Source organism: Lissotriton vulgaris, chromosome 1_2 (assembly GCF_964263255.1).
Source record: "Lissotriton vulgaris chromosome 1_2, aLisVul1.2, whole genome shotgun sequence".
NCBI lineage: Eukaryota > Metazoa > Chordata > Amphibia > Caudata > Salamandridae > Lissotriton > Lissotriton vulgaris.
In genome coordinates this window covers 98,047,972-98,072,343 of record NC_141686.1, presented here as the reverse complement: position 1 = coordinate 98,072,343, position 24,372 = coordinate 98,047,972, and the positions used below count along the sequence as shown (strand labels likewise).

General features: G+C 47.1%; 1 protein-coding gene across 10 annotated transcripts in view; it reads left to right on the top strand.

Annotated features, from left to right (window-relative positions):
- Positions 1–24,372, top strand: part of MICAL3 (microtubule associated monooxygenase, calponin and LIM domain containing 3) — a 2,050,293-nt gene that overhangs the window by 1,664,681 nt on the left and 361,240 nt on the right. For all 10 annotated transcript variants that reach the window (XM_086952901.1, XM_086952911.1, XM_086952910.1 and 7 more), the window contains one exon: positions 7,327–7,421. In XM_086952901.1, coding sequence (XP_086809027.1) covers positions 7,327–7,421 — 95 coding nt within the window. The remainder of the gene's footprint in view (positions 1–7,326; positions 7,422–24,372) is intronic.

Below are 24,372 nucleotides of genomic sequence, written 5' to 3'. Positions count from 1 at the left end.
AAGTTTATACTACTATGCGCTTCGAGGATATGTTTCTTCTCCCCGCATGTGCTTCCTTCTATTTAACCGCACACCAAATTATTTGTGGAACTTGATCACTTTCAATGCCGTTGAAAATGCACTTTATTTTGTCACCTGACATTAGTCTTGTTTCATTAACGTGGCATTTTCCGTGCTCATGTTGTCAGCGTCATTATACACACTGTTATTATCTACACGTCTGGGGCCACTTTTCTCGCTGTCTGTACGGCTCTCGAACATTTTCGAGAGCCGTACAGACAGCGAGAGGAGACCCTGTTTCTGATTGAGTCTTTGCTAAGGGAGAATTATTACCCCGTATGCAACCACAGCTGCAGACATTTCAGGAGCTACGTGAAAGCCCACTTGGGATCGTACGCAGTCTGTCCTTCCCTTCACAAGTGTTCTACCTTTCCTTGTCCTGAAGAAGACCACGTCGTGAGGAACTAACTGCCCTCCACCATCTTGGGGTCAAAACGTAGACATCCTACTACATGTGACAATCTACTACATGTCCAAAAGCTTATAGAATGAAATAACTTATTAATATGCACCTATGAGTTAGGTGTTTCCGGGAACAACTGACCTACATTAGACTGGAAAGGTTTTCTTGTATATAATAGTAAATGCGTTCATGTCACCATACCTTTACCCTGTCCCTCACTCACAGACTCACTACCATTTACTCTACCCTTCTTTCTCTTCACACTAAGAGCACTGTAAATATTTGAATGCACTACCAATGTTTGGAGCAACCATGTTGCAAACCATTAATTCTCTGATTTAATATTGCATTTAATGCCTGCATAATCCATGGAAATTAAATTTTCTGTTTTGATCGGATTCAAGTCTTAAGTGGTGAATGGTATTTTTTACTATATGTTTCTTCATTATATGTGATTTAAGAGAAGCACTACCACGACCATCTCTTTAGCATACTGAAGTCCCCATGAACACACAAAAAGACCAGATGGGAGACTCTCCTGTCACTCCCACTCCAGTTTACCAGGCCATCTGTGACTTCTCAGCAGGTAGACACCTTCAAGAATGCAGTGCTGCAAATCAACTGGAAAATTCTGGGTTCCCCTAGTGTGCCTTTGAGCACTACAACTCCACCGGCGCTTCAGTGAAATTTCAACCTGCGGATACTTCTGAAACACCAGGCTTTGCTTTCACTTCATTGACAAAGGCCACGTTAGTCCCCCCTGTGCTGGCACAGATTCCTGCTGGTTCCAAATCCAGCTCCAACACCAGTCTCCGATCTGTAGCAGAGTTTGGCTAGATTCCAGATATGTCTCTCTATGAGAGTTCCAAAGCTTAGCCAGTGGTGCATGAAAATCCACTGGCAGTGCCTTTACTTTGATGCTAATATCTTATCCTGCTCCAATTCAGATGTACAAGAAATTCAGAAAACTCTTTGAGATGATAAAGGGGATGACAACTTGTGCCCACACTATGTTGATGATTGATTTTAGCAAGACCTCCTTAGTGAAAAATTTATTTTCTTTGCTGTGGTTGTATGCAAGACAGTAGAGGTTCTAGTCTAGAGTTAAACTGCCTACTATAGAAGCAAAGGCTAAAATGCTGGCAGATTAAAAAAAAAAAACCTTCATCTTGAGAATCCTTATTAACTCCTTTCAATCTAGCCCTGACAGATGCTTTAGCTGTGGCATGGGCAAAGCCCTTCTCTGTACTGCTTTTAGTCACCCCATAACAAATCTCGGCAGGCCTGCTGCTGGTGATCAAGTCTTGTTCACTCAGCATCCCTCACAAGATAGTTTTGTGGTGCAGACTACTGCCACCAAAGTAAACCAGTTCCAAATGCCTCCTGGTCCAACCAAGGGCCAGAACTACGAGAAATGGCTGTCGGGCCTTCTCTTATATAGCCCCCCTACTCTGGAACAAAGTACCCCTTCATCTGTCGTCCATTTCTAACCACTAGACCTTTCGGATGGGTCTGAAAGCATGGGTCTTCCCTAACTAACCAGTGTCACCTTCCTTAACTCAAGGTCGTTGTCTCTTTCTGCTAAGCGCCTTGAGACCTTTTTGTTGATTCGTGCGCTATATAAGAACTTATGACTTATGCCTTTCCTACTTCTCTGCCTGATAGAGAATCTAAATACATTGACACACTTAGCACAAGGGACATCTTAGCCTTACGCTTTTTAAGTGAAATCTCTCTGCTATGCAGATATACTGTTGGGGATATGGCAAGCAAGATCTTGCCATCTCTGTCGAGGAGTTTTGGAACACTTTAGCCCAGACAATACATGATGGGCCGGATGTCGCCAAGTATATGTTGCGTGGTGATCTGGACTGTACAGACTGTGTTTGCTACGCTATTGGCACTAGTGTCGTCAGTCGCTGTCGCTCCTGAAAGCATGTAACAGGGTTCTCTCGTGATATGCAGTCATCCCTTGTGGACATGCCATTAAATAGCACCAGTATGTTTTGGGAGATTGATGGATTGAGTTGAAGAATGGTTCAAAGATAGCTGTGTATCAGCTCACTTCTGAGACATGCTGGCTCTGACCTGCCAGTTTTACCAGCAATTCCAGAAGTTTAGCGTTTACTCCCAGGGTCTGGCTTATTGCCAAACGCAGCCCTCCCATTCTGTTTGGGTCTTCAAGGATTGTGTGGTGGCAGTAGAGGATAGAATCAATAGCAATATAGCCTTACTCTTCCCTTTCCACCACCATAGCCAGGCTGTTCTGATTCTTCCCCCCCATCCCTCCCCCATCCTCCTCTTCTTTTGGAGTCACTTCTGGCCAGTGAGGGCAGAATGCTTTTTCACTTAACCACATGGTGCATAATTGATTTGGACCTATAGGTCCTCCAGGTTTTTGAGGACCCTGCACTTCTTTTGTTTCCCTGGTTCCTCCTGACTTTGCTGCAACTGGTCAAAGGGGCAACGGAAAAAGACCTGAGGAAGAGAGATTTACTGCCACTCAAAAAGATACTTTTTGGACCTTAAATTCCTAAATGCATTCTTTTGTAAATAAAATGCTAACCTCTGCCCAAGTTCTAGTGACTCTGGGCCCGGTGGACTAGAGTGTGTCCTTAGACTTGCAGGACGCATACTTTCATTTTCCTGTCCTGCAGTTCCATAGGCGTTACCTCACATGTTTTTGTAGGGAATGAACACTTTCAATTTGCTGTTCTGCCCGTTGGGCTCGTCTCAGCCCTTTGGTATTCACAAAGGCTTGCTGCTTTTGTCTGTAGGTTTTTCCTAAAGTGGCCTGTAATGCTATTTCTGGCTATTGCATAGGATTCCCTTTATAGGGGTAGTTGTGTACATGGCATTCAGAGCCTTCCCAACCATACAGTGGTCCTGAAACTGTCAGGAAATGTTCATAATATTTTGAATTCAGTTGATGTTTCCTGTCCAGACGGTTGTGAGTCTTCTTGCTCTCCTGGTTTTGTGTATTCTAGTGGTGTCCCATGCACATTTGCACATGCAGGCTCTCCAGATAAACCTTTGCCTTCAGTGGGATCAGCACTGTGGGTGCCTCAAGGACAACATCCACATGTCAGATGAAAGTGCCAGAGACGTTTAATGGTGGTTGAAAGAGGCCAATCTGGCTTGTAGATGGCAGTTGTCACTACCTCACCCAGAGCTCACAATGGTGACAAATGCATTGGCTATGGGCTGGGAAGGCCACCTGCATGAGTGTTTTTTTTTTTTTGGTAGAGTTTTATATAGTGCGAACTAGACCGAAGACATCTGGTATCAGATTGCTTTACATGAGCACCAGTTTCACTACAGATGGACACATTCATTTTTGTTAGGCACGAGGAGATTAAGTTATTTGCCCAGAATCACAAGGTGTTGAGCGTTGTTGCCGAGACTCGAACCCGGTTCCTCCAGCTTCAAGGTCGACCACTCTAGCCGTAAGGCTACATCATCTCTCCAAAGTTGGAGATCAGAAGCCTCTGGTCTCTGATGGAACAAAGGATTCTGTTCTGTGTTGTGGAGCTATGTGCCATCCAGTTAGCTCTAACAGCTTTCTGCCTTCCATCGAGGGCAGCCCTGTTCCAGTTCTGATGGACAACACAATGTGTTGGTACAACAACCTTATACGGTCGAGTATTCTGTGACAGGAAGCTCTCAGACTTTGGCACTAGATCTTCAGGGGATTGTACTGACTGTAAACCTTCTAGAAGGATACCTGAATGCTGGAGTGGACAAGCTTAGCAGATGCCATCTAGCCCACCATGAGGTAGTTTACAGCTGCTTCACACAGATTGGCATGTCTTGGCTGAGAACATTCACTGTGAGCCTCTTGTGCTCTAGAGTTCAAACTTAAGTCTCACTGGGACATGCATTCCATCTTCCGATTTCTTCTATGCGTTCCTCCGTCTACCACTACTTTGGCAAGTTCGGAAGAAATCTGAAGAAACTGGGCTTAGATCATCCTGATGGCCCTGGACTGGGCTTTGAGACTATGGTACTCCCTGAGGCTGAGCATTTGTACTCCATCTTGCCTGCCCCTGTTGGAGAAACAGGGCAGGGTGTGTCATCAGCATCTCCACAACCTATTACTTTATACTTGGAGATTAAGTTGAACCAGTTGATAGGCTTGGGGATTGAGTGGAACCAGTTGAGTGGCTGTAAATGTTATGGATGTCAACTTGGCGCGGTCCGCCAATCCATGCTGCCTATTTTCTCTGAGCGTAGGGCAAAGTTTGCAATCTGGTGCGACTAGCATCTTGTCCATCTGCTGCAAGCTGAACATTTTGGTATGCTAGTTTTTGTCCTGTCTGCAGTGCATACTTTTAAATGTTATTTCTTGGCCCTCTGGATTTTTCTAAGTTTGCCTGATCAGCCCTCCCTGTTTAAGTCAACAGTTGTTATGCATTTATGGAAAGAGCTTACAAATGGGTTCCCCCTGTGCCTTTTGTTATTCTGCAGTGGTATGTATTGCTTTGGTATCTGTTACCAAAAAAGTGTGGAATCTGTAGTGAGAAGCAAATATCAGAAGACAACATTACTTACCTGTGCTAATGCTCTATCTGGTGAAGGTTCTATCAAACCACTCATTCCTCACAACCTATCCTCGGTTTGCTCTATGGATGCCTAGATTTAATAAGCTTCACAGTTAGACTGTGCACTACCATTTATTCATCTGTACTAATGCTCTGCATCTTATGGTGCATAATGTTTCATCGTTATATAGGTGTCAGCATGCAGGGATGACAGCTATGTACACCTGCATGCCCTCACTTTAGAGAATTAGGAGAAATTGCTGGAACGGCTTCCAGATCTAGTATAGTGTCCGGTGAAATTCAAAAGGTGAGGAATGTGCAGTTAGAATATCCACCAGAAAGAGTATTGACGGACGTAAGTAACTTGTCCATCTCCACTTCGGTGTGGAGAAATCATGCTCATCAAGCCACGTGAACAGTGCTGGAGACTTGATAATCACATGTGTTTTCTTTGAGGACACACAGTTGTCTGTAAAAACACAAAATTTCCCATTTCCATATAATCCATCACCAATCAGTCAGGAAAGCCTCCGCTCTTCTGGACTTAAGTGAATCATGCATTTTCTTTGTAGCGAATGACACAACACATGAGAACTCCTCAACAAAGTTTCAAAGACTTGAGCAGTGTCACTAGCAAATCCTTCTGCTTTTGGGTCAGAAGATGATTAGCTCAACAATGTTAATTGGATAAGGGCAGATTTTGCAGAGATACAAATATCACATTAAAGTAAAAATCGCAGCGGTCCTATTTAGAGCATAACCTGGTATTAGTCAAGTACAAATTTCAAAATAGGTATGTACCTGGCTGCAATCAGTCTCTAACGATGAAGGCTATGTTCACACTATCCTAAGAATAGTGAGGAGTCATCCATTATGCCATTAAAAATACACCACAACTAGTGCATAAAATAGTAACATACCCCTCTGCTGCTGCTTGTTTTCCTGCCACGGTGCTGCTTTAAGGATTTGTGAATGATTTGCTATCTCCCTAATGTGCATAGGATTACATGTTCCATACCATATCGACATACCTCACTCGTATTCGCAAGTAGCCATGGTGCAGTCTTTGTAGTTTGCGCTCCACTGCATCTCGTGCAAAAATGTGAACTTGCCCAGATTCCCAGTTATCTTTCTGATTAAAGGCAAATCTAAGTGTAGACTTATAGGTAGATTAAAAAAATGGCTCATTTGGGTTGGTAACTTGGGGCTGACATGATTTCCTTTCTCTAGTCCTTGTGGCCTCATATTCACTAGATTGTTACAAAGTTTGCCTTGGATGCAGACACGCTAAAAGGGAACTCCATCTACATGAGCACACGTGCACTTAAATATGTTGGTTTCAGGCTATTTTACTAGTTTAGAAACCCAAATACACATCAGATAAGTTGCCTTTAAAAAAAATACATATGCGTGTACTATTAGCATAAGAAAATTAAAAAGAATGGACAAATCCAAAATGTTAAAAGTGAATGGCCATAAGCTAAGTTCCTTAAATGAGTTGTTTAGAGAGTAGAGGACTACACCGTGCTGCACTGGCAATGGCTATCTGTAAACGAACTGTGACGTAAACTCATGAACATCGGTTTACTGGCAGTCTTCTTCCCACTACTTCCAGATCCACAGTTTTGTGTGTTGAGGTTCCAGGTCCTGCTCAGGATCTGGGTTTGATCCAGCGCTTCAGGTCCTGTGATTTTACCTATGGAAGAAAATATGGAGGTGGACATTGTGCTTCACTAATCAGCAAAATAGGTGGCCCTTAGCTTCTGCATTTACTTTATCCACCTCTGCCTCTTGTGTGTTCTTGTTGTAGCCAAAGTGTAATGGTGATGCTGAATCCCAAAGAGACTTCTGTCTTCAGGAATACGCAATATAGATCTGTGATGCAGGCTCCTAGAGACTGCATTCTCAAAGGGCCCATTTTTGCTGGAATCATAGATCGATATGACTGTCCACATGTTTGAGAGGCTATTCACAAGTGCACCCCCTTAAGGAGAAGTCATGAGAAGCAGACAGACAGCATCATTAATGCAACAGATGCAGTGGTGATGGGGGTGAAGAGTTCTCTGTATGCCAACTATGGATGAATTTTGCTTACAATTATGGGCCAGGAGGGAACATTTCATTTGCTTGTTTTAAACCGTAGCACTCTTGCTACACAGTTGAAGACCATCAATGATGGGTGGATTCTGCTGGCAAGATAATGACTGTCAGACATACTCAATCATAATCCTCAGTAGGCAACATGATAATTGAAACTGATGCTTATGTCTGTTGTGTCTAATATAAATTTGTTTTGAGGTTTTCCTTTTTCCCTGCTCTTAGATCTGCAGCTACGCCGGAACTTAAGCTTTTCTGAGGAGTCTGACCTCTCCAGCGATGATGTCTTGGAACGCTCGTCCCAGAGGTCTAAGCGAGAGGTAAGCCCACTATATTGAGGACATCGTAGCTATCTGAGAAATGAGACTTGGTGCAAATTAGTTGCTGATGGGAGTTTGTTAGAGGTTGATATCCTGGAAAGTCAGGATCTATTGTTTATTGGTCCCTTTGAGTTTATTATGGTGCCTTCTATTTCTCATTTCTGGTTTCTTTTGCAGTAATGCCTCTTTTACAAGGAGTTGTTTAGCACAAATCATTATTCCTTTGCATTGTCTGCTAATAACTGAGAGGACTTCAGAAAGTCTTTTATATTTTATATTTTGCCTCTTTGGCAAGAAACACTAACTGCCTGATGTGGCCTGTGTGTGCAATCCTGTAGCTGGTGGGGAGCAGTGTGGCCACCCTCTACCAGAAAAGGAAGAGACCACTGCTATAAATGGTCGGATTTTCAGGCATAATTCATAATTGGGTAAATCCTATTGTCTGATTACACTGCAAAGATTATTTCTGCATTTTCTTCATAGATATATATATATACATTTTTGAATATTGCCATCTGCATGTGTGTATCCTTGAGCACTTGAATTTCACATAAATGAAAGTGTACCTCTAGCATGATTACCTGAAAATAATCACATCATAGCCTAGGCAAGGATAAGTTTCTTCAATGACTTTAATTTTTTTGTGTTCCAAACAAAAGAAAAATTCTACATAAAGCAAGACTGTTACATAAACGCTTCCTTTGTTGCTTACAGAACCCCTTGAAACATTAATACAAATGCACCCAGACAGGCAGCATTGTACGTAAACTATATTGACATTGCACATTTCAATTTCTTAAAATACCTTGTCCTGGTAGTTACCTTACAGTACCATCTTTTTTCCAACTTTTGTGAACTTGAACCATGGTAGGACTTTTTATCACCCTGATGCGAGAGACTTTTTGCTCAGGTTTCAAATTATTTCAGGTTTCAAACGGTCTTTTTTGTTAATGAAGCTGTTCACTCCGATTTTTATATCTTTTAAGGTGTATTTTATTCCCATTCTAGACCCATCAATATTTGTGACGTGTTCCTCCTAACGGGTAACAAAAACTGGCAATGACCCACACTTAGTATAGGTGGTCCCCTACCATCCTTGGGTTCATCTAAAGAATGTGAATTTTATAATATGTCCAAGAGGTCCCTTGAGGCATAAAAGGTCTCTGCTTAGCAAAGTTGAAGGCCTCAAGTACAAAGAAGAGTGAAAGAAGCATAACAAAAATGCCAGGTAAGGCCTTTTACTATGTCTTTCACTTATATCCCCAGTAGACTCCCACAGAGATCTAGGAAGAGAGAATATCATGGACATCATTGCCATTTCTGACTTTCCCGGTCAATGTTCACTGTACCAATGCTGAACACAGGGCAATTGCAAGGTGTTTCTTGTTTGAAATGGTCACTGAGTCAATCTCTCAATCTTGAATGACTAACCTCACTTGACATCGAAACATGAATCAACATCAGATCACACACCAATGGTAGTTTGGCCAGGTTTTGCCTGCTTTTGACCCTATAGACTTGATGGTAGCGCTGTACCTGCAGGATGCTTATTTCCACATACCGTCCTGCAGGCCCACCTTTTCGGATCTCATTGAGGATAACTGAGGCTGCTGGGACTCATGGCCTACTGTTGCAGGTCAGATGGCATTTGCGGGCTCTGCAGTGGGATCTGAAGTACCAGTTGGCACAGCACAATGAGAATCTTTCCCATCTGCTCCAGGTTTCAGAGGAGACTGTAAAAGAGCTGCAGTGGTGACTTCAGGACAACGATTGTGTCAGTGGCAGACCCCTGTCCTTACCCAACCAAGACCTTACATTGGTTACCGATGCATTGTGTCTGGGTTCTGGAGGCCATCTGGAAGAGGTGGAGATCAGAGCAACCTGGTCTCCGACAGAGGACTAGCTCCATTTCTGGAGCTTAGTGGGGATTGAAAGCCTTTCTGCCCTTCATCAGAGTGAAGTTGTTGCAGGTGCTCACGGACTACAGAACCACCATATGGACTGCAAAAAGCAGGGTGGAGCAGAGTCATGGACCCTGTGTCAGGAGGCTTTGCATCTCTGAACGTGGCAGACCGCCAATACCTTTTTCTTGTGGCACACCACCTTGCGGGTTCCCTGAACACCAGGGTGGACAAATTAAGCTGTTGAAGCCTTGCAGATGACACTTAGCAGAGCGCCATGGAGATCTGTTGATACTTTTGATAAACATGAATGTGTAGATGCAGATGCTAGAGCAGATACCACAGTCAGTCAAGCAGCTTTGAAGAATTTTTCTTTTGCTATGCATCAATCGATACTGCTTTGGCAGTTTGGTATTAACTTGCTATTTATTCTAACAAAGCATTCTGGTAGAGACTTCTAGCCGCAGATTCCTGACCTTTTGAATATTTCTCCGGCGTCTGACTGGAGCCGGAAACGTTTCAGCAATTCTTCTGCGTGCCGGAAGGTGGCTCATTGTGGTTCCAAACTGACACCATTCCGATCCAGAAACGAAATCCAGGACATGTATAAGGGCCACTCATGCCCGCTAACACCAGTTCCTTTCTTTCTGCGCTTTCAAGCGTGGATCCTGAGCTGCTCTCGTCTCTGAGAGATTTTCGTTTAAAAAAAAAATATCTTTCAATTCCCACAAAATGCAAGAGATGTCGCACCCTAAGATGACCGGTTTTAAGCCCTGTAAGTACTGTCACAAGCAGATGTCTGTGACAGATCCCCACTAGGTCTGCCTGTGGTGTCTGGCCAATATTGCAAGAACTGAGCGTCGATGAACCTGAAGGCCATCACGAAATACAAGGTGAAACTTTGTCGCCAAGCACAAGAAGACGAAGCGCTGGGGCCACTCCAAGGCTTGATCCTGTTTCCGGGGTCTACAGAACTGCTCTAGAGGATAATGCTGCAAGTCCTTCAGTAAGAACAAAAAACATAGAAAGTCGAAGCAGGGTTTTGCTTCTTCATGCCATTCCCAATCACCAGATGAAGCTAGTCGTTGGCGCCGACTGTACTGTACTTGCTTCCGAAGTCGGCCAACTTTGGGACCGATTCTGAAGCAGGTCCAGCACAACCAGAGTATCCAGGGCCTTCAGCCATGCAGTGCCAGATTGAAGAGTTCCATGCAGCTTTGCTCCTGCTGCTCTCCTTTGGAGCTGAAAGGCCTTCCATCTGGATTATTCACCATTGGCAGCAGCTGGGCCCGCTGAGACACTTTTGCCCTCTGCTTCAAAACCAATGCCGCACCCGGAGTCCACACCCAGGCCTGGGTACGTCAGCGCCACCTGATGAGGTGGCCCTAATTGTCCTTTCCGATAGTGACTCAATGCCAGTCCAACTTCGTCTGATGTTACAACCAAATCCCACCAAGGTTTCTGCAGTAACTTTCTCACAAAGCAGACAACATTCCATACACTCCTATTTCAGAATGGACTCTGATAATGATTATAACCAGGCTGATGAGTTCTCTCAGCCCTATGCTGATGACAATTGGTATGCAGACCTGCAAGAGGATAGTGGGCTTGATACTTATCCAGAAAGAGCCCTTTTCTCTACTCATGGCTCAGCCACAGAAGAATATGCCTCTTACGTCATGGCCATGCCTTGTTCTCCACTTCCCCACCATGGAGGTGAAAATGAATGCACTGGCTGAAGTTCACCAGCCTTGCCAGATTTCTTCCTGGCCTTTCCTCCCTTTTAATGAGGCTTTAACACGGATACCCCTGCCCTAGGAGCTTAGGCTAAGCCTTGTACGGTCCCTTTAGTTAACTGAAAGATTGCCAGGCGCCACTGTCCTGTTCCAGGTGACACAACTTTCATGGCACAGCACCCCTCTCCAAAGAGCTGTCTGGCGCAAAATTCTACTAACCGGACTAACTCCACAATTTCCCTACTTCTGCCCCTTAGAGGGAATTGAAACCAACATTTGGAAAGCAGCTCTTCTCGACTAGTTTGGTCCTGTGTTTGATCAATGCCTCCTGTTGGGCAGTGACTCATATTGCCCTCTTTGACTCTGTGGCACAAGTTACTCCCTGGTGTTCTGGAAGCCCTTTGCATAGTTAATTCTCAGGCCATTCAGGATGGTCGTGATGCAGCCAAGTTCATGATTCGTTGTGGCTTGGATACCACTTATTCTGTTGGATGGGCTATAGGCACAAGTGCTGCCATTTGTCGGCATGCGTGGCTACAATTTACTGGGTTCTCATGCAATGTCCATTCCTCCCTGATGTTGCCCAATGGGAGTTGCTTGTTCAGGGCCAAGGTTTACTCTGCCTTTGAAAGTTTCCAGGACAGTATGGCTACCACTCGCTCTTTGGGCCTTTCTTCCCAGCTTCGCCAGCAGCAATACCCATACTTCTATCATGGCTTCGGACAAGGTGTACCTTACCCCTGGCTGTCCCATCACAGCAGTTTTGCAGGTGCTCAACTTCCCGCAGCCAAGGTCATCTTGTCACTGATCCTGACGAACCCCTGCTACCACCTCTTTAGTGTACCCTTACAGGGTCACAACCACCTGGTAGGAGGCAGAATCTACCAATTCTATCCAGGTTGTCAAGTGATCACATCAGATAGGTTTGCAAATTGTTCGCAACAGCTTTGTCTTACCCATGCTTTCGTTCCTACCGCACTTTCCATCTACACAACGAGAGAAAGAGGACCATCTTTCCATTTTGGGGCAGGGTATGCAAACTCTTTAGGCCAAGGGGACTATCGAGAGGGTTCCAGCACCAGAAGTAGGGCATGGTTGTTCATGCTACTTTCTGGTGCCCAAGAAGGATGGAGGAATAGATCTGTGCCCTTCCAATCTCCTCCTACAGAAGGAGAAATTCAGAATGCTTTCCCTTTCCCAAGTCTCGTCTGTCCTCAACCCCAGAGACTGGATGGTGGCATTGGATCTGCAGTACACTTATTTCCATACTCCCGTCCTGCCTGCCCATTGGCTCATCTGTGGTTCATGGTGGGAGAGGAGCATTTTCAGTTCTCTTTGCTCCCCTTCGGTCTTAACAGCGTCCCTCGGATTTTCACGAAAGTGATGTCATTGGTGGCAGCACAACTTCAGAGGTCATGGGTGCTAGTCTTTCCCTACCTCGACAACTGGCTGTTGAAGGAGGCTCACCTACGGTGGTCATAAACCACTTTCAAACTACGTTGAACTTGCTATCATACTTTGGGTTCACTATACACATGCCAAAGTCACACATGACTCCTTATCAAACGCTACCTTCCATCTGACCCATTCTGTACACAATTCTGTTTTGTGCCTTCCCCCATGAAAAAAGTCCTGGATATTCAGGTTATTATCCTGATCATTAAGCCTCGGTCCCGGATTTCAGTGAGGTCGCTATCACAGCAGACAGGTCAGCTTCTCAACCCTAGCCGTCGCAACCTCCATCTTCATGCATGGAAGTTTAGCGGTGACACCTTTGACATTCTTCCAGATGTAGTTGATGTCACCTTGGCCACGTTTGTGTTTTAGTGCGGAATTAACCAGATTGGTCTTCTCCATGCCTAACTGATAGATATTTTATTATTTGTTCTGTTTCTTTTCCTGCAAGGGCATGCTGTGGTCACAGTTAAGGGTCATCTTTCGGCTATCTCGGTCTTATGGATGCCAGATCAGCTCAGTTTGTTTAAATCACAAGTTGTGATGCGCTTCTTGAAAGAGCTTCACCTCATGTTTCCTCCTTCACTGTTTTTGATTCCCCAATGGGTCCTCGATCCTGTTATTAATTATCTAATGTGCACTCCATTCAAGTTGCTCCACAGCTGTGCTTTAAGACCTCTCACAATCAAAACTGTGTTCCTGGTTGCCAGGATCTCCTCCCGACGTGTGAGCTTCAGGCCTTGTGTTCATCCACCATACTCCACTTTCTTCCCCAATAATCTTGTTTGGCAAACTAGGGCAGCCTTTTTACTGAAAGTTGGGACGCCCTTGCAGATCGGCCAAACCAACGTCCTGCTGGCATGCTATGCTCTGCCTCACCCTTCTAAGGAGGAAAAGAGACTCCATCGCTTGAACCCAAAAAGAGCACTCAGCTTCTACATCGATCAATCGCAAAGACCACCGGGTAGACGATTAGCTCTTTGTGAGGTATGATGGAGCGAAAATGGGAAGGTTATGCGTAAGCTTACAATCTCACGCTGGATTGCGCTCTGCATTAAGATCTGCTATTGGCAAAGATGCAGCCTCCAGAAGGACCGCAAGCCCATTCCACCATGGCCAAAGCTGTTACGACTGTGTTAGAATGCAGAGTTCCTGTCCTGAAATCTTACAGGCATCTACATGGGCATCCCTCCATACGTTCAAGAAGCATTGTTATCGGGACAGCCAAATCTGCCGGCACGGGCATTTTGCATGCACGGATCTACAGGACTCTCTAGTTTGGGTTGAGTCATTTCACAGCACACCTCCAATTAGGTAATACTTTGGTATGTATTCAAAAGGTGAGTAATATGCAGTTAGATATCTCTGTCAAAAAGCAAGTTAATCACCTTCGGTAACACTCTTTTTGGTAGAAACTCTTATCTAGCAACAGATTCCGCACCAACCCTCCCATCCTTCCCGTTCTGTGTTTGAACTCTACCTATTAATAAGATCCCAAGTCTAAGAATCTTCACACTGTCTTCCAATTTGCTTTTGGTTCTCCGCATCTAGGGACATTAACAGTCTTGAAAGTAACTGGCACAGTGTGTGGGAACATACAGTGCAGTGATGTAGGCCTTGCTCGTCCTTTCCAGAGTGGAACAGCGTCCGTTCGGACTCACAAAGTGCCAACTTCCGACATGCAGAAGCATTGCTGAATAGTTTCTGGATCCAGTCTGACACCTGAGAAATATTCAAAAGGTGTAGAAACTGTGGCTAGATACAGTCCTTACCGGAAAGAGCAATACCTAGGGTAAGTAACTTTTTCTTTATAATCATTAATGATGATTCTACAATGAAGGACAGGTTATTGTAATCGGAGTTAAGCATTGTATATCTCTTCATTGAAGTCACATATGACCCTCCAGCCTCCTTGATCTCTCATTTTATTAAGCATTTTATGTGACCGACTCTGAGAGGCAGCTGCCAGTACAGTCATGCCAGGTTATTATGCTGCTTGCCACTATGCATTTTCAGTTTAGTTTACAATGCTGCCTATGTAAAGACACATACAAAGACTTAGGGAAGCACAGATTAAATACACTTACTTTAGATCTTAAAAAACTGGTACTGGGCCCCATTCAGATTGGTTAAGGCAACATTTGTAATTAATGATCTCTGAAGGTGATGCAAGAACACAGGCTGCAAATATTTGCATATTCTTTGGTCGTGCCTCAACCGAAATACTAAAGGTTAGACCTGTGGCAAGTACTGACCTCCACTAGTGACTGTCTTTCAGCCGTTAGCCAACCTGGCTATTTTACATGACGCTTTAGACAGAGAATGCACCTTGTCACATTGGGGAGGAGGAATGTTATTGCTGCTGTCAGTGGCAAAAAATCTGTTTACTCAGAATTAAAGGTTAGATGAGATGCCTTCACAGAGCAAATTGTCCTCGAACTTCTTGGACTATAACACACGAGCACGCTATTTGCAAGAAGCAGGATCCGGCACCAATGTTTGATCATGTATGGAGGACTATTTTTGATGGTTGCATGCCACACGATTCTTAGATGAATTGCCTTATCCTCCCAACTTTTTACTTCCCTCATCAGCTCATCCCACCCTATTCCCTCCCTCTCAACTGTACTTAAATGGATAAGCCTAGGTTGAGAATTTAGGATTGTCATGACAATAGTCTTATCTATCTGAAAGAAACACATTAGTGTTAGATTCCTTTCCTTAGAATATCCCCTGGCATCAGACTGGATTCGGAAAGTTTTCTTCAGCAGTACCCCTGCGAGTCGGTAGGTGTCGTCTGCGGCTCCGCGTCCGTCGTCGGCATCGTAATCGCTGGGATAACGTCGTCGGAGTACTTAGACGCCGCCCTCGCGCTGACATCCGTTCTTCTTTTTTCTGCGGCACCAAGCGCAGATCCGGGAAGAGCTAGTACCCTTAGTCACTTTTTGACTAACTTTTTGGTCTTTTTGACTATCTCTTTTCGAGTCCTGGTGCTGGTAGGGATACCCGGTTTCAAGCCGTGTGACGCCTGTCACTGACTGATGTTGGTTACCGACCCCCATCACCGATGTCTCTACTGCCTAGGGGCCGACCACGAAGACAAGTCGTGCCCCGACTGCCAGGCCTTGCCGTCCAAGGCTAGGCTGGAGCGGTCCAGCAAGCTCCTTGAGGTCCGGCAGTTGGCTCCGTGCCGATCCAAGTCCCGGTCGAGGGGGCGGTTGCGGAGCCGGAGCCCTCATTGTTCGTCGGGCTCCAAGTCCTCGCACTCAGGTAAGTCGAGGCCCTCCAAGAAGAAGTGGCGTTGCTCTTCTGACTCCCCTCGCCGGTCGCGCGACTCGGCCGAGGGTTCAGGTGGCACCACCCGCACGGCTCCACCGGAGCCGCAGTCATCACATCCGGTCCCATACCCTCCGGCCCCTGGACTGCATGCAACGCCGGAGGAGGTTTGTGATTTCCTCGTGGCCAAGAGGACTCACTTCCCTCAGTCAAGGCCTGTCGGCGTGCCTTAGGGCCCCGGGGGATCCAGGCCTGGATCCCGGTCGATGCCAGTTGACCTCATGACTTCTCCGCTGGGGCCGACCCTGATGGTGTCACTCCCGGCGCCGTCCTCCGATACCGCCGTCCCCGGTTTGCAGCCCTGGTCTGGGTCTGGCGTCCGAGCGGCGCCACTCAGCGCCGTCTCCAGCGTCGTTGGGTGAGCAATTCACCTATGACCCGGCTCCGTCACTTCTGCCTGTTTTTCAGGACACGGATGAAGGGGAGGACTGGGAGGGGTCTGAGGACCCTCTGGCACAATAGTGCCAGTTAAGTCAGGACTGGGCAGATGAGCTGGGGGAGGCCAGTGGTCTTGACACATCGCCTGACACTGGATTCATCTCTCCTCCCTCTGTGGCTACGGAGGAGGGTGCTACCTATGGTGTGGTGTTGCGCAGGGCAGCCAAGACCTTGGCTCTTGAGCTCCCAGCTGTGGCCGTGGGGACCAATCTCCTCACCGAGGTGCTTCAACCGCCATAAAGCTCTTCGGAGCCTCTGATGCCGTTCAATGAGGTCCTCACGAACGTTCTGATGGGCACTTGGTCCAAGCACTCCACAGTGCCCCCTGTGGATTGGAACATGGCCCGATGCCACCGCCCGGCTCCGGGCGACCCCTGCTTTCTGTCCGTACACCCCACCCCCGAGACCCTGGTGATCCAGGCCTCTATGTCCCAGACCGCATTCCTGTCTGTCCCTCCAGATAGGGAATCCAAAAGGTTTGACCAGTTTGGGAAGAAACTGTTCTCCTCACTTAGTCTGGGGTTGCTGTCCATCAACACCGCATGCCTTTTGGGCTGTTATACCCACTCTTTGTGGGATACAGTTGCTGACGTGCTGCCCCAGTGTCTGGAGGAGGCCTAGGCTCGGCTCGCCCAAGCTATTGCTGAGGGGCTTGATGCAGCACGTTATTCCATCAGATGTGGACTTGATACCACAGACTCGCTGGGCAGAGCGATTTCCACGACAGTGGCGATCCGTCGCCACGACTGGCTGAGGTCCGCCAACTTTTTGGGGGATGTCCACGCTCATGGACATGCCCTTCGATGGCCGGCGACAAAGTATACAGTGCGCTTGAGCGTTTCAAGGACTCCAGGGCTACGGCCAAGTCCTTGGGCTTGTTGGGCCAGCGCCAGTAGACTTCTGCTTTTCGCCCCTTTTGTGGCCAAGTAAGGGGCGCCCCCACACGTTCGTCCATCCACAGGCCGCAGAACCAACCTCAACGCGGACGTGGTAACCGCCTTGGAGGTGCAGGGGGACAGAGGCCCGGTCAGTCCACATTCACTCCCGCAGCATCTGCCTCAAAGTCTTCCTAGTCCGAGCTTTCAGGCCCATTCAACGCCAGTGGGGGCAGAATTCGCCATCACCTCCTCCACTTGAGCACCATCACTTCGGACAGGTGGGTGCTGCAAATCGTCCGAAGGGGGTACTCCTTCCCCTTGGAGGTGACCCCTCCAGCCATGCCACCGCAGTACCACGGCATGTCGGGGGATCACTTGCAGCTTCTGGAGGAGGAAGTTATGGCCCTCCTGACCAAGGGGGCCATCGAGCGCCTTCCTGGGCCAGAAGTAGGACGTGGTTGCTACTCCCATTACTTTCTGGTTCCCAAGAAGAGCAAAGGGGGCCTGCGCCTTATCTTGTACCTACGGAGCGTCAATGGTTTCCTCCGCAAGGAGAAGTTCAAGATGCTGACTTTAGCTCCGGTCCTGGCTGCCCTAGACCCTGGAGACGGGATGGTAGAGTTGGGCTTGCAGGATTCATATTTCCACATTCCCGTCCTGCCTGCGGTTCACGGTAGGTCAAGAACACTTTCAGTTTACCGTGCTCCCCTTCGGCCTCACCAGTGCCCCTTGGGTGTTCACGAAAGTGATGGCGGTGGTCGCAGCTCATCTGCGCTGATTAGGAGTTTCAGTCTTCCCCTATCTCGACGACTGGTTGTTGAAGGCGGACGCGCCCCAGACAGTCGTCTCCCACCTCCAGACTACGGCTGATCTCCTGCACTCGCTGTGGTTCTCCATCAACGTGCCGAAGTCACACCTATGCCCCTCTCAGCAGCTCCTCTTCATCGGAGCGGTTCTGGACTCGGCGCAGTTTCGGGTTTATCCTCCCGAGCAGCGGGTTCGGGATATTCAGCTTCTGATTCAGATCTTTCGGCTGTTACCCCGAGTTTTGGTCAGGATGATGCTGCGGCTCCTGGGGCTGATGGCCTCCTGCATCCTGCTGGTGCATCACACCAGGTGGCGGATGCGGGCTCTTCAGTGGGACCTGAAGTTCCAGTGGGCACAGCATCAGGGCAACCTGTCCGACCACGTCCTGATCTCGGAGGGCACTGCAAGACAGTTGCAGTGGTGGCTCACGGACTGAAGGCATTCCTTCCCTCTGTCCGGGGAAGTGTAGTGCAGGTGTTCACGGACAACACCACAGCCATGTAGTACTGCAACAGACAGGGCAGAGTGGGGTCGTGAACCCTTTGTCAGGAGGCTCAGCGCCTTCGGACTTGGCTGGAAAACCAGGGCGTCACCCTGGTGGTTCAACACCTGGCAGGTTCCCTGAACGCCAGGCGGACGAACTCAGCCGCCGGTGCATGATGGATCACGAATGGCGTCTGAACTCGGACGTGGCGCAAGGTCTCTTCCAGCAGTGGGGAGAGCCTTGGTTAGATCTATTTGCCACCGAAGAGTACGCGCAATGTCATCAGTTCTGCGCGTTGGAATTTCCAAGGCGGCATTCGCTCTGAGACGCTTTTCGTCTCGAGTGGAGTTGCGGTCTGTTGTACGCCTTTCCGCCTATACCACTTCTGCCCAGAGTGCTGAAGAAGATCAGGCGCAACCGGGCCCAAGTCATCCTTGTGTATCTGGACTGGGCAAAAAGATACTGGTATCCCGAGCTACTCAGTATGTCAGTCGATCCCCCAATTTGTCTGCCTCTTCAGGAGGACCTTCTGTCTTCCACCCGAACCTGCCCAGTCTACACCTACATGCGTGGAGATTAAGCGGCGACAGTTGAGGCCATTTGACTTGCCTCCTGAAGTCTGTGATGTGATTCTAGCAGCCCTGCGTCCCTCCACAAAAACGGTATACGCCTGCAGGTGGAACAAATTTGTGGCTTGGTGCACAGCAAAGGCTATGGATCCTCTTTCTGCCCCTCTTTTAGAGATTCTCCTCTTTCTTCTTTCTCTTGCCTATCAGGGCTCTGCTCTGGGCACTATCAAAGGCTATCTCTCTGCCATTTCAGCCTTCTTAAGGCTTCCTGATCAGCCTTCTCTTTTCTATTCCCCTGTTGTAAATAGGTTCTTGAAAGGCATCACACACATGTTCCCTCCTGTTGCTTTCGTGATGCCTCAGTGGGACTTGAACTTGGTGCTTACTTATCTGATGTGCGCTCCCTTTGAACCACTTCATAATTGCCCTCTCCGTCTTCTGACTCTTAAAACTGCTTTCCTGGTTGCCATCACCTCTGCCAGAAGAGAGAGTGAGCTCCAGGCTCTGTCTTCTAAGCCTCCTTTCCTCTGTCCATCTGGACAAAGTTGTTCTGAGGACTCGTCCTTCTTTCCTGCCGAAGATGGTTACGGCCTTTCACATCTGGCAGTCCATCACCTTGCCCACCTTCTTTCCGCCTCCACATCCCTCAAAGGAGGAAGAGAGGCTCCATTGTCTGGACCCAAAACGTGCGCTCTCTTTTTATCTAGACCGCACACGCCAGTTCCGGGTGGATGACAAGCTCTTTGTTGGTTGCGTGGGTGCTAAGAAGGGACGGGCGGCGCACAAGTGGACCATCTCTTGATGGGTCGTTTTGTGCATCAAGGTCTGTTATTCCTTGGCTAAAAGGAGCCTCCTGTGGGGCTGCGCGCCCATTCCACTTGTACCACAGCATGGACTTGCACCTTGCAGGACATCTGTCAGGCAGCTACGTGGGCCTCGCTGCAATTGTTTGCTAAGCACTACTGCCTGGACAGCCAAGTCAGGAGAGATGGCTTTTTCAACTGTTCGGTTCTCCAGGACTTTCTGGTGTGATTTTGGTTCGCATACCCACCACCGGGGTTGGTATTGCTGGGATATCTATTCTAAGGTAAGTAATCTAACACTAACGTGTTTCTTTCAGATGCACAAGTTACTTACCTTCGGTAACAATATATATCTGTAAGAAACATTAGTTAGTGTTAGATTCCTTACCGCCCCATCCATCCTCCCCGTTCTGCGAACCGATATCTAGGGTTAAGGTATCTCCCTTTGAGGGCCCTAGTTTCATGGTACCAGTTTCAGTTTCTTGCATGGCTCTGCGTTCCTGGTGCGGAAAGCTATGTACAGAACTGAGGTCAGCGCGCGAGGGCGGCATCTTAAGTACTCCAACGTCATCCCGGCGATCACGACGCCGACGATGGATGCGGAGCCGCAGACGACGCCTACCGACACGCAGGGGTACTGCTGACGAAAACTTTCCGGATCCAGTCTGACGCCTAGGGATATTCTAAGGTAAGGAATCTAACACTAACTAATGTTTCTTACAGGTATATATTTACTGAAGGTAAGTTACTTGTGCATTTGAGCCAAAAAGTGCTCAAAATGGCACGAACAATTGTATGTACTGTTCTTTGCTTCCATTGATTTATCTGCGCGCTTATGTAATAATACACTGATGTTCGAGGCATATGAGCTGCAGATCTTACACTGTGCATTAGATCGCCACCTGGTGTTGGGCTCAGATGATTGTATGTTGTTGTCGTCTTGGAAGAAGTCTTTGTAGTCACGAGATAGGTGACTCCTCCATTGGACGATAGTGCGCATGGGCATCGGCTCCATCCTTAGATTGTTTTTTTCCGCCACTGGGTTTGGATGAAACTTTCCACTCCTGTACGAAATCTATTTTTCAAGTACTTAGACGCGTAAAAACGTATTCAAACTTCACCAAACTACTTTTGATATCGACAAACATCGTCTCGACTCCATCAGCTAGATTCCGGTCATAGATGCGGGCCGGTAAGCCTATCCACGCTGTGAGGCCTACACCTCATGGAAAGGACGCCATTCAAAAGATGCCCCAACTGTGGAGCAAAGTTCCCTCACAGTGACCATCACGAGGTGTGTAACCTGTGCTTATCGCCAGAACACGACGAATCCAGCTGCACAGCCTGTGCGTTTTTTCGATCCAAGAAAACCATTCGAGATCAGAGGGCCCGTCGACACGACATGCAGAGATCGGCACCAGAACCTGTGGATATCTTCAACGAAGAAGTTCCGCTCGTTCCCCAAGAAGATTCAGACAATCTCCAAATCTTATCAGAGGCAGACGACTCAGATGACTCCATACTATCGCATGAGTACTACTGCCCCGGCCCCATACCCACCACCCAAATCGTAGGCAAAAGTCAACAATCCGCCTCTGGTGCCCAGTCGTGACCAAAAACACACTTCGAAAGCCCCGCCATCGAGCCTGGCTCCGAAGAAAATACTCAAGCCTTCCGGTAGCTCCTTACCGAGCAAGCCGCACGTGCCAATCCCACCTGCTCCCTCGGCAACGAAGCCGAAAGAAGTCTTGGCTCCAAAACCGTTGACTTTTAAAGACAAAACTATGAAGCCAGCGTCTGATGCCTCGAAGCCGACCAGACCAGCATCCACTCCAAAGCCAATATCTTCGGTACCGAAACCTACAAGGCCTGATTCCGATGCTCCCAAGCCCTCGAAACAACCTACGACTTTGAAAACAATACCTTTGGTGCCGAAATCTACGCCAAAGGATACAGTTACAACTCCTAAGGCTAAAGATAAGCAGCAACCACGCCCGGAACCGAAAAAATTGGCACCGGCAAAGGTTCCGCAAGGAGAAGAACTTTTCCAACCTGATCCTCCACGAAAGAAGATCTACATTGACCCAAACACAGGTCATGTATTCACTACACCACACAGGAAGAGGAAATTAGACACAGCACCTACACCTGCAGTGCCTGTCGAGAAGAAGGACTCTGCCACGTCTCCTATGCACCCTTCTTCTCCCGTACTTCCTTCTCCTTCATCTCCTGTTCCCCCTAACAATGCACCTCTAAATTCTCCTGAACACTCTCCTCCTCATTCTTCACCACATACACCTCAAAATGATGATGAGTATAGCATAGGGGAAGGGGTAGACCCAGATGAGCCTTTTCCCTACCCTGTTGATGATCCAGATTGGGAGTACCTAAACCCACAAGATGTGCCAGCCATTCCTAACCCACAGTCATATCCATCAAAACCTTCTCCCCCAGAAGACAATATTGATTTTGGGTACTTACTGAATAGGGCTGCCATTTATCATGGGGTCACTATGCATTCAGATGAGGAAGAGGACGATTTTTGTATTAGATACATTTGAACAATCACAAAGGTCTGTTCAAATTCTGTATGTGCTAGGTTCCTAAACCCTAGAATTGAGAAAAAATACAGGCCTGCTCCTGGTGATCCAGCCCACATTAAAGGACAGCTACCCTTAGATTCCCTAGTTGTCTCAAATGCTAGGAAAAGAGCGAACTCACAGACATCGGGTGAAGCACCACCCCCTGATAAAGAATCTAAGATGATAGAGGCTTCAGGCAAAGGGATAGCTGCACAAGCTGTTAATACATGGCTTATAGCTAACACGCAAGTCCTCCTTGCAAGATATGACAGGGCTCATCATGATCAGTTAGAAAAATTAATACAACATATACCTGACCAATATAAGGCACAGGCAAACAACCTTATACAAGAAGGCAAGTTAATTTCAAATGCCTCAATCAAGTGTGCACTTGATGTAGCAGACACTGCATCTAGAGCTGTAAACACTAGTGTCCTACTAAACGTCATGCGTGGCTACACGTTTCAGGATTTAAGCAGGAAGTGCAAACTACCATCTTAAATCAGCCATTCAACCAACATCAATTGTTTGGACCAGAGGTAGACACAGCACTTGAGAAAATGAATAAAGATACAGATACAGCCAAATCTATGGGAGCTTTGCAATCCACACAAGCTAGAGGCTCCTTTCGTCGCTCCTTCTATAGAGGAGACTCCAAACAAACTGGAGCAGACAATACTGCTTCCTTCAAGTCCAATACACAGGCATCCTCCAGTAAAGGATATTTTAGAGGAGGCTATAGAGGCAAGAACAATAAAGGAAGAGGTCGAGGCAACAACAATAATCAAACCTCTTCCACCACAAAACGGTGACTTCCCTCTGCTCCCCCAACAGCACTCCACTCATGTGGGGGGCAGACTAACAGTTCCTACCTGTCTGGAATTCCATCACAACAGACAAGTGGGTAAGACAAATTATCCAGTATGGCTACTGCCTCCAACTTACAGCTACCCCTCCACACATACCACCCAGACAGCGTCCAATGTCTGCAGAACATCTTACGCTGCTCAAACAAAAAGTCCTATCACTTCTTCAAAAAGACGCAAGAGAAATAGTTCCTTTACAACATCAAGGAACAGGGGTTTACTCGCTGTATTTTCTAATACCCAAAAAGGACTGGACACTAAGACCAATTCTCGACCTCAGGCCACTCAATCACTATATACACTCAGATCGTTTTCATATGATCACTTTACAAGTGCTCCCATTTCTGCAACAAGACGACTTCCTTACAACACTAGATCTAAAAGACGCTTACTTCCCCATTCCTATACATCCTTCTCACAGGAAGTATCTGAGGTTTGTACTGGAAGGACAGCATTATCAATTCAAAGTCCTTATATTCGGGGTGACAACTGCACCAAGAGTGTTCACAAAGTGCCTAGCAGTAATAGCAGCAGCACATCTCAGAAGACAGCACATACATGTCTTCCCTTATCTAGACGATTGGCTCATAAAGGCCAAGTCATTGAATCAGTGTGTCCAACACACAAATCAAACAATTCAAACATTGCAAGACTTATAGTTCACAATTAACTACACCAAGTTGCACCTACAGCCCTCTCATATACATCAATATTTAGGGGCTACAATAGACACGTCTACAGCTCTAGCATATCCCAGTCCAGCAAGGATACAAATTTTCCCACAGTCGTCTATCTTACCTAAGCTTAGACACCCATAAGGAATATGCTACTTACCAGTATGCATCTGTTCTTGGCATGTGGGCTGCTGAATTCATATCTGTGCATAGATCGCCACCTAGTGTTGGGTCCGGATGATTGCACATTGTTGTCCTGGAAGAGTCTTCGAAGTATCACGAGATAGGTGGCTCCTCCCCTGGACTACAGTGCGCATGGGCATCCCCTCCATCCTCAGATTGTTTTTTTCCGCCATTTGGTTCGGATGTATATTTGTTAACTCAAGTTCGGAATCAATAGAAAACTTTTTATTTGGCTTGAA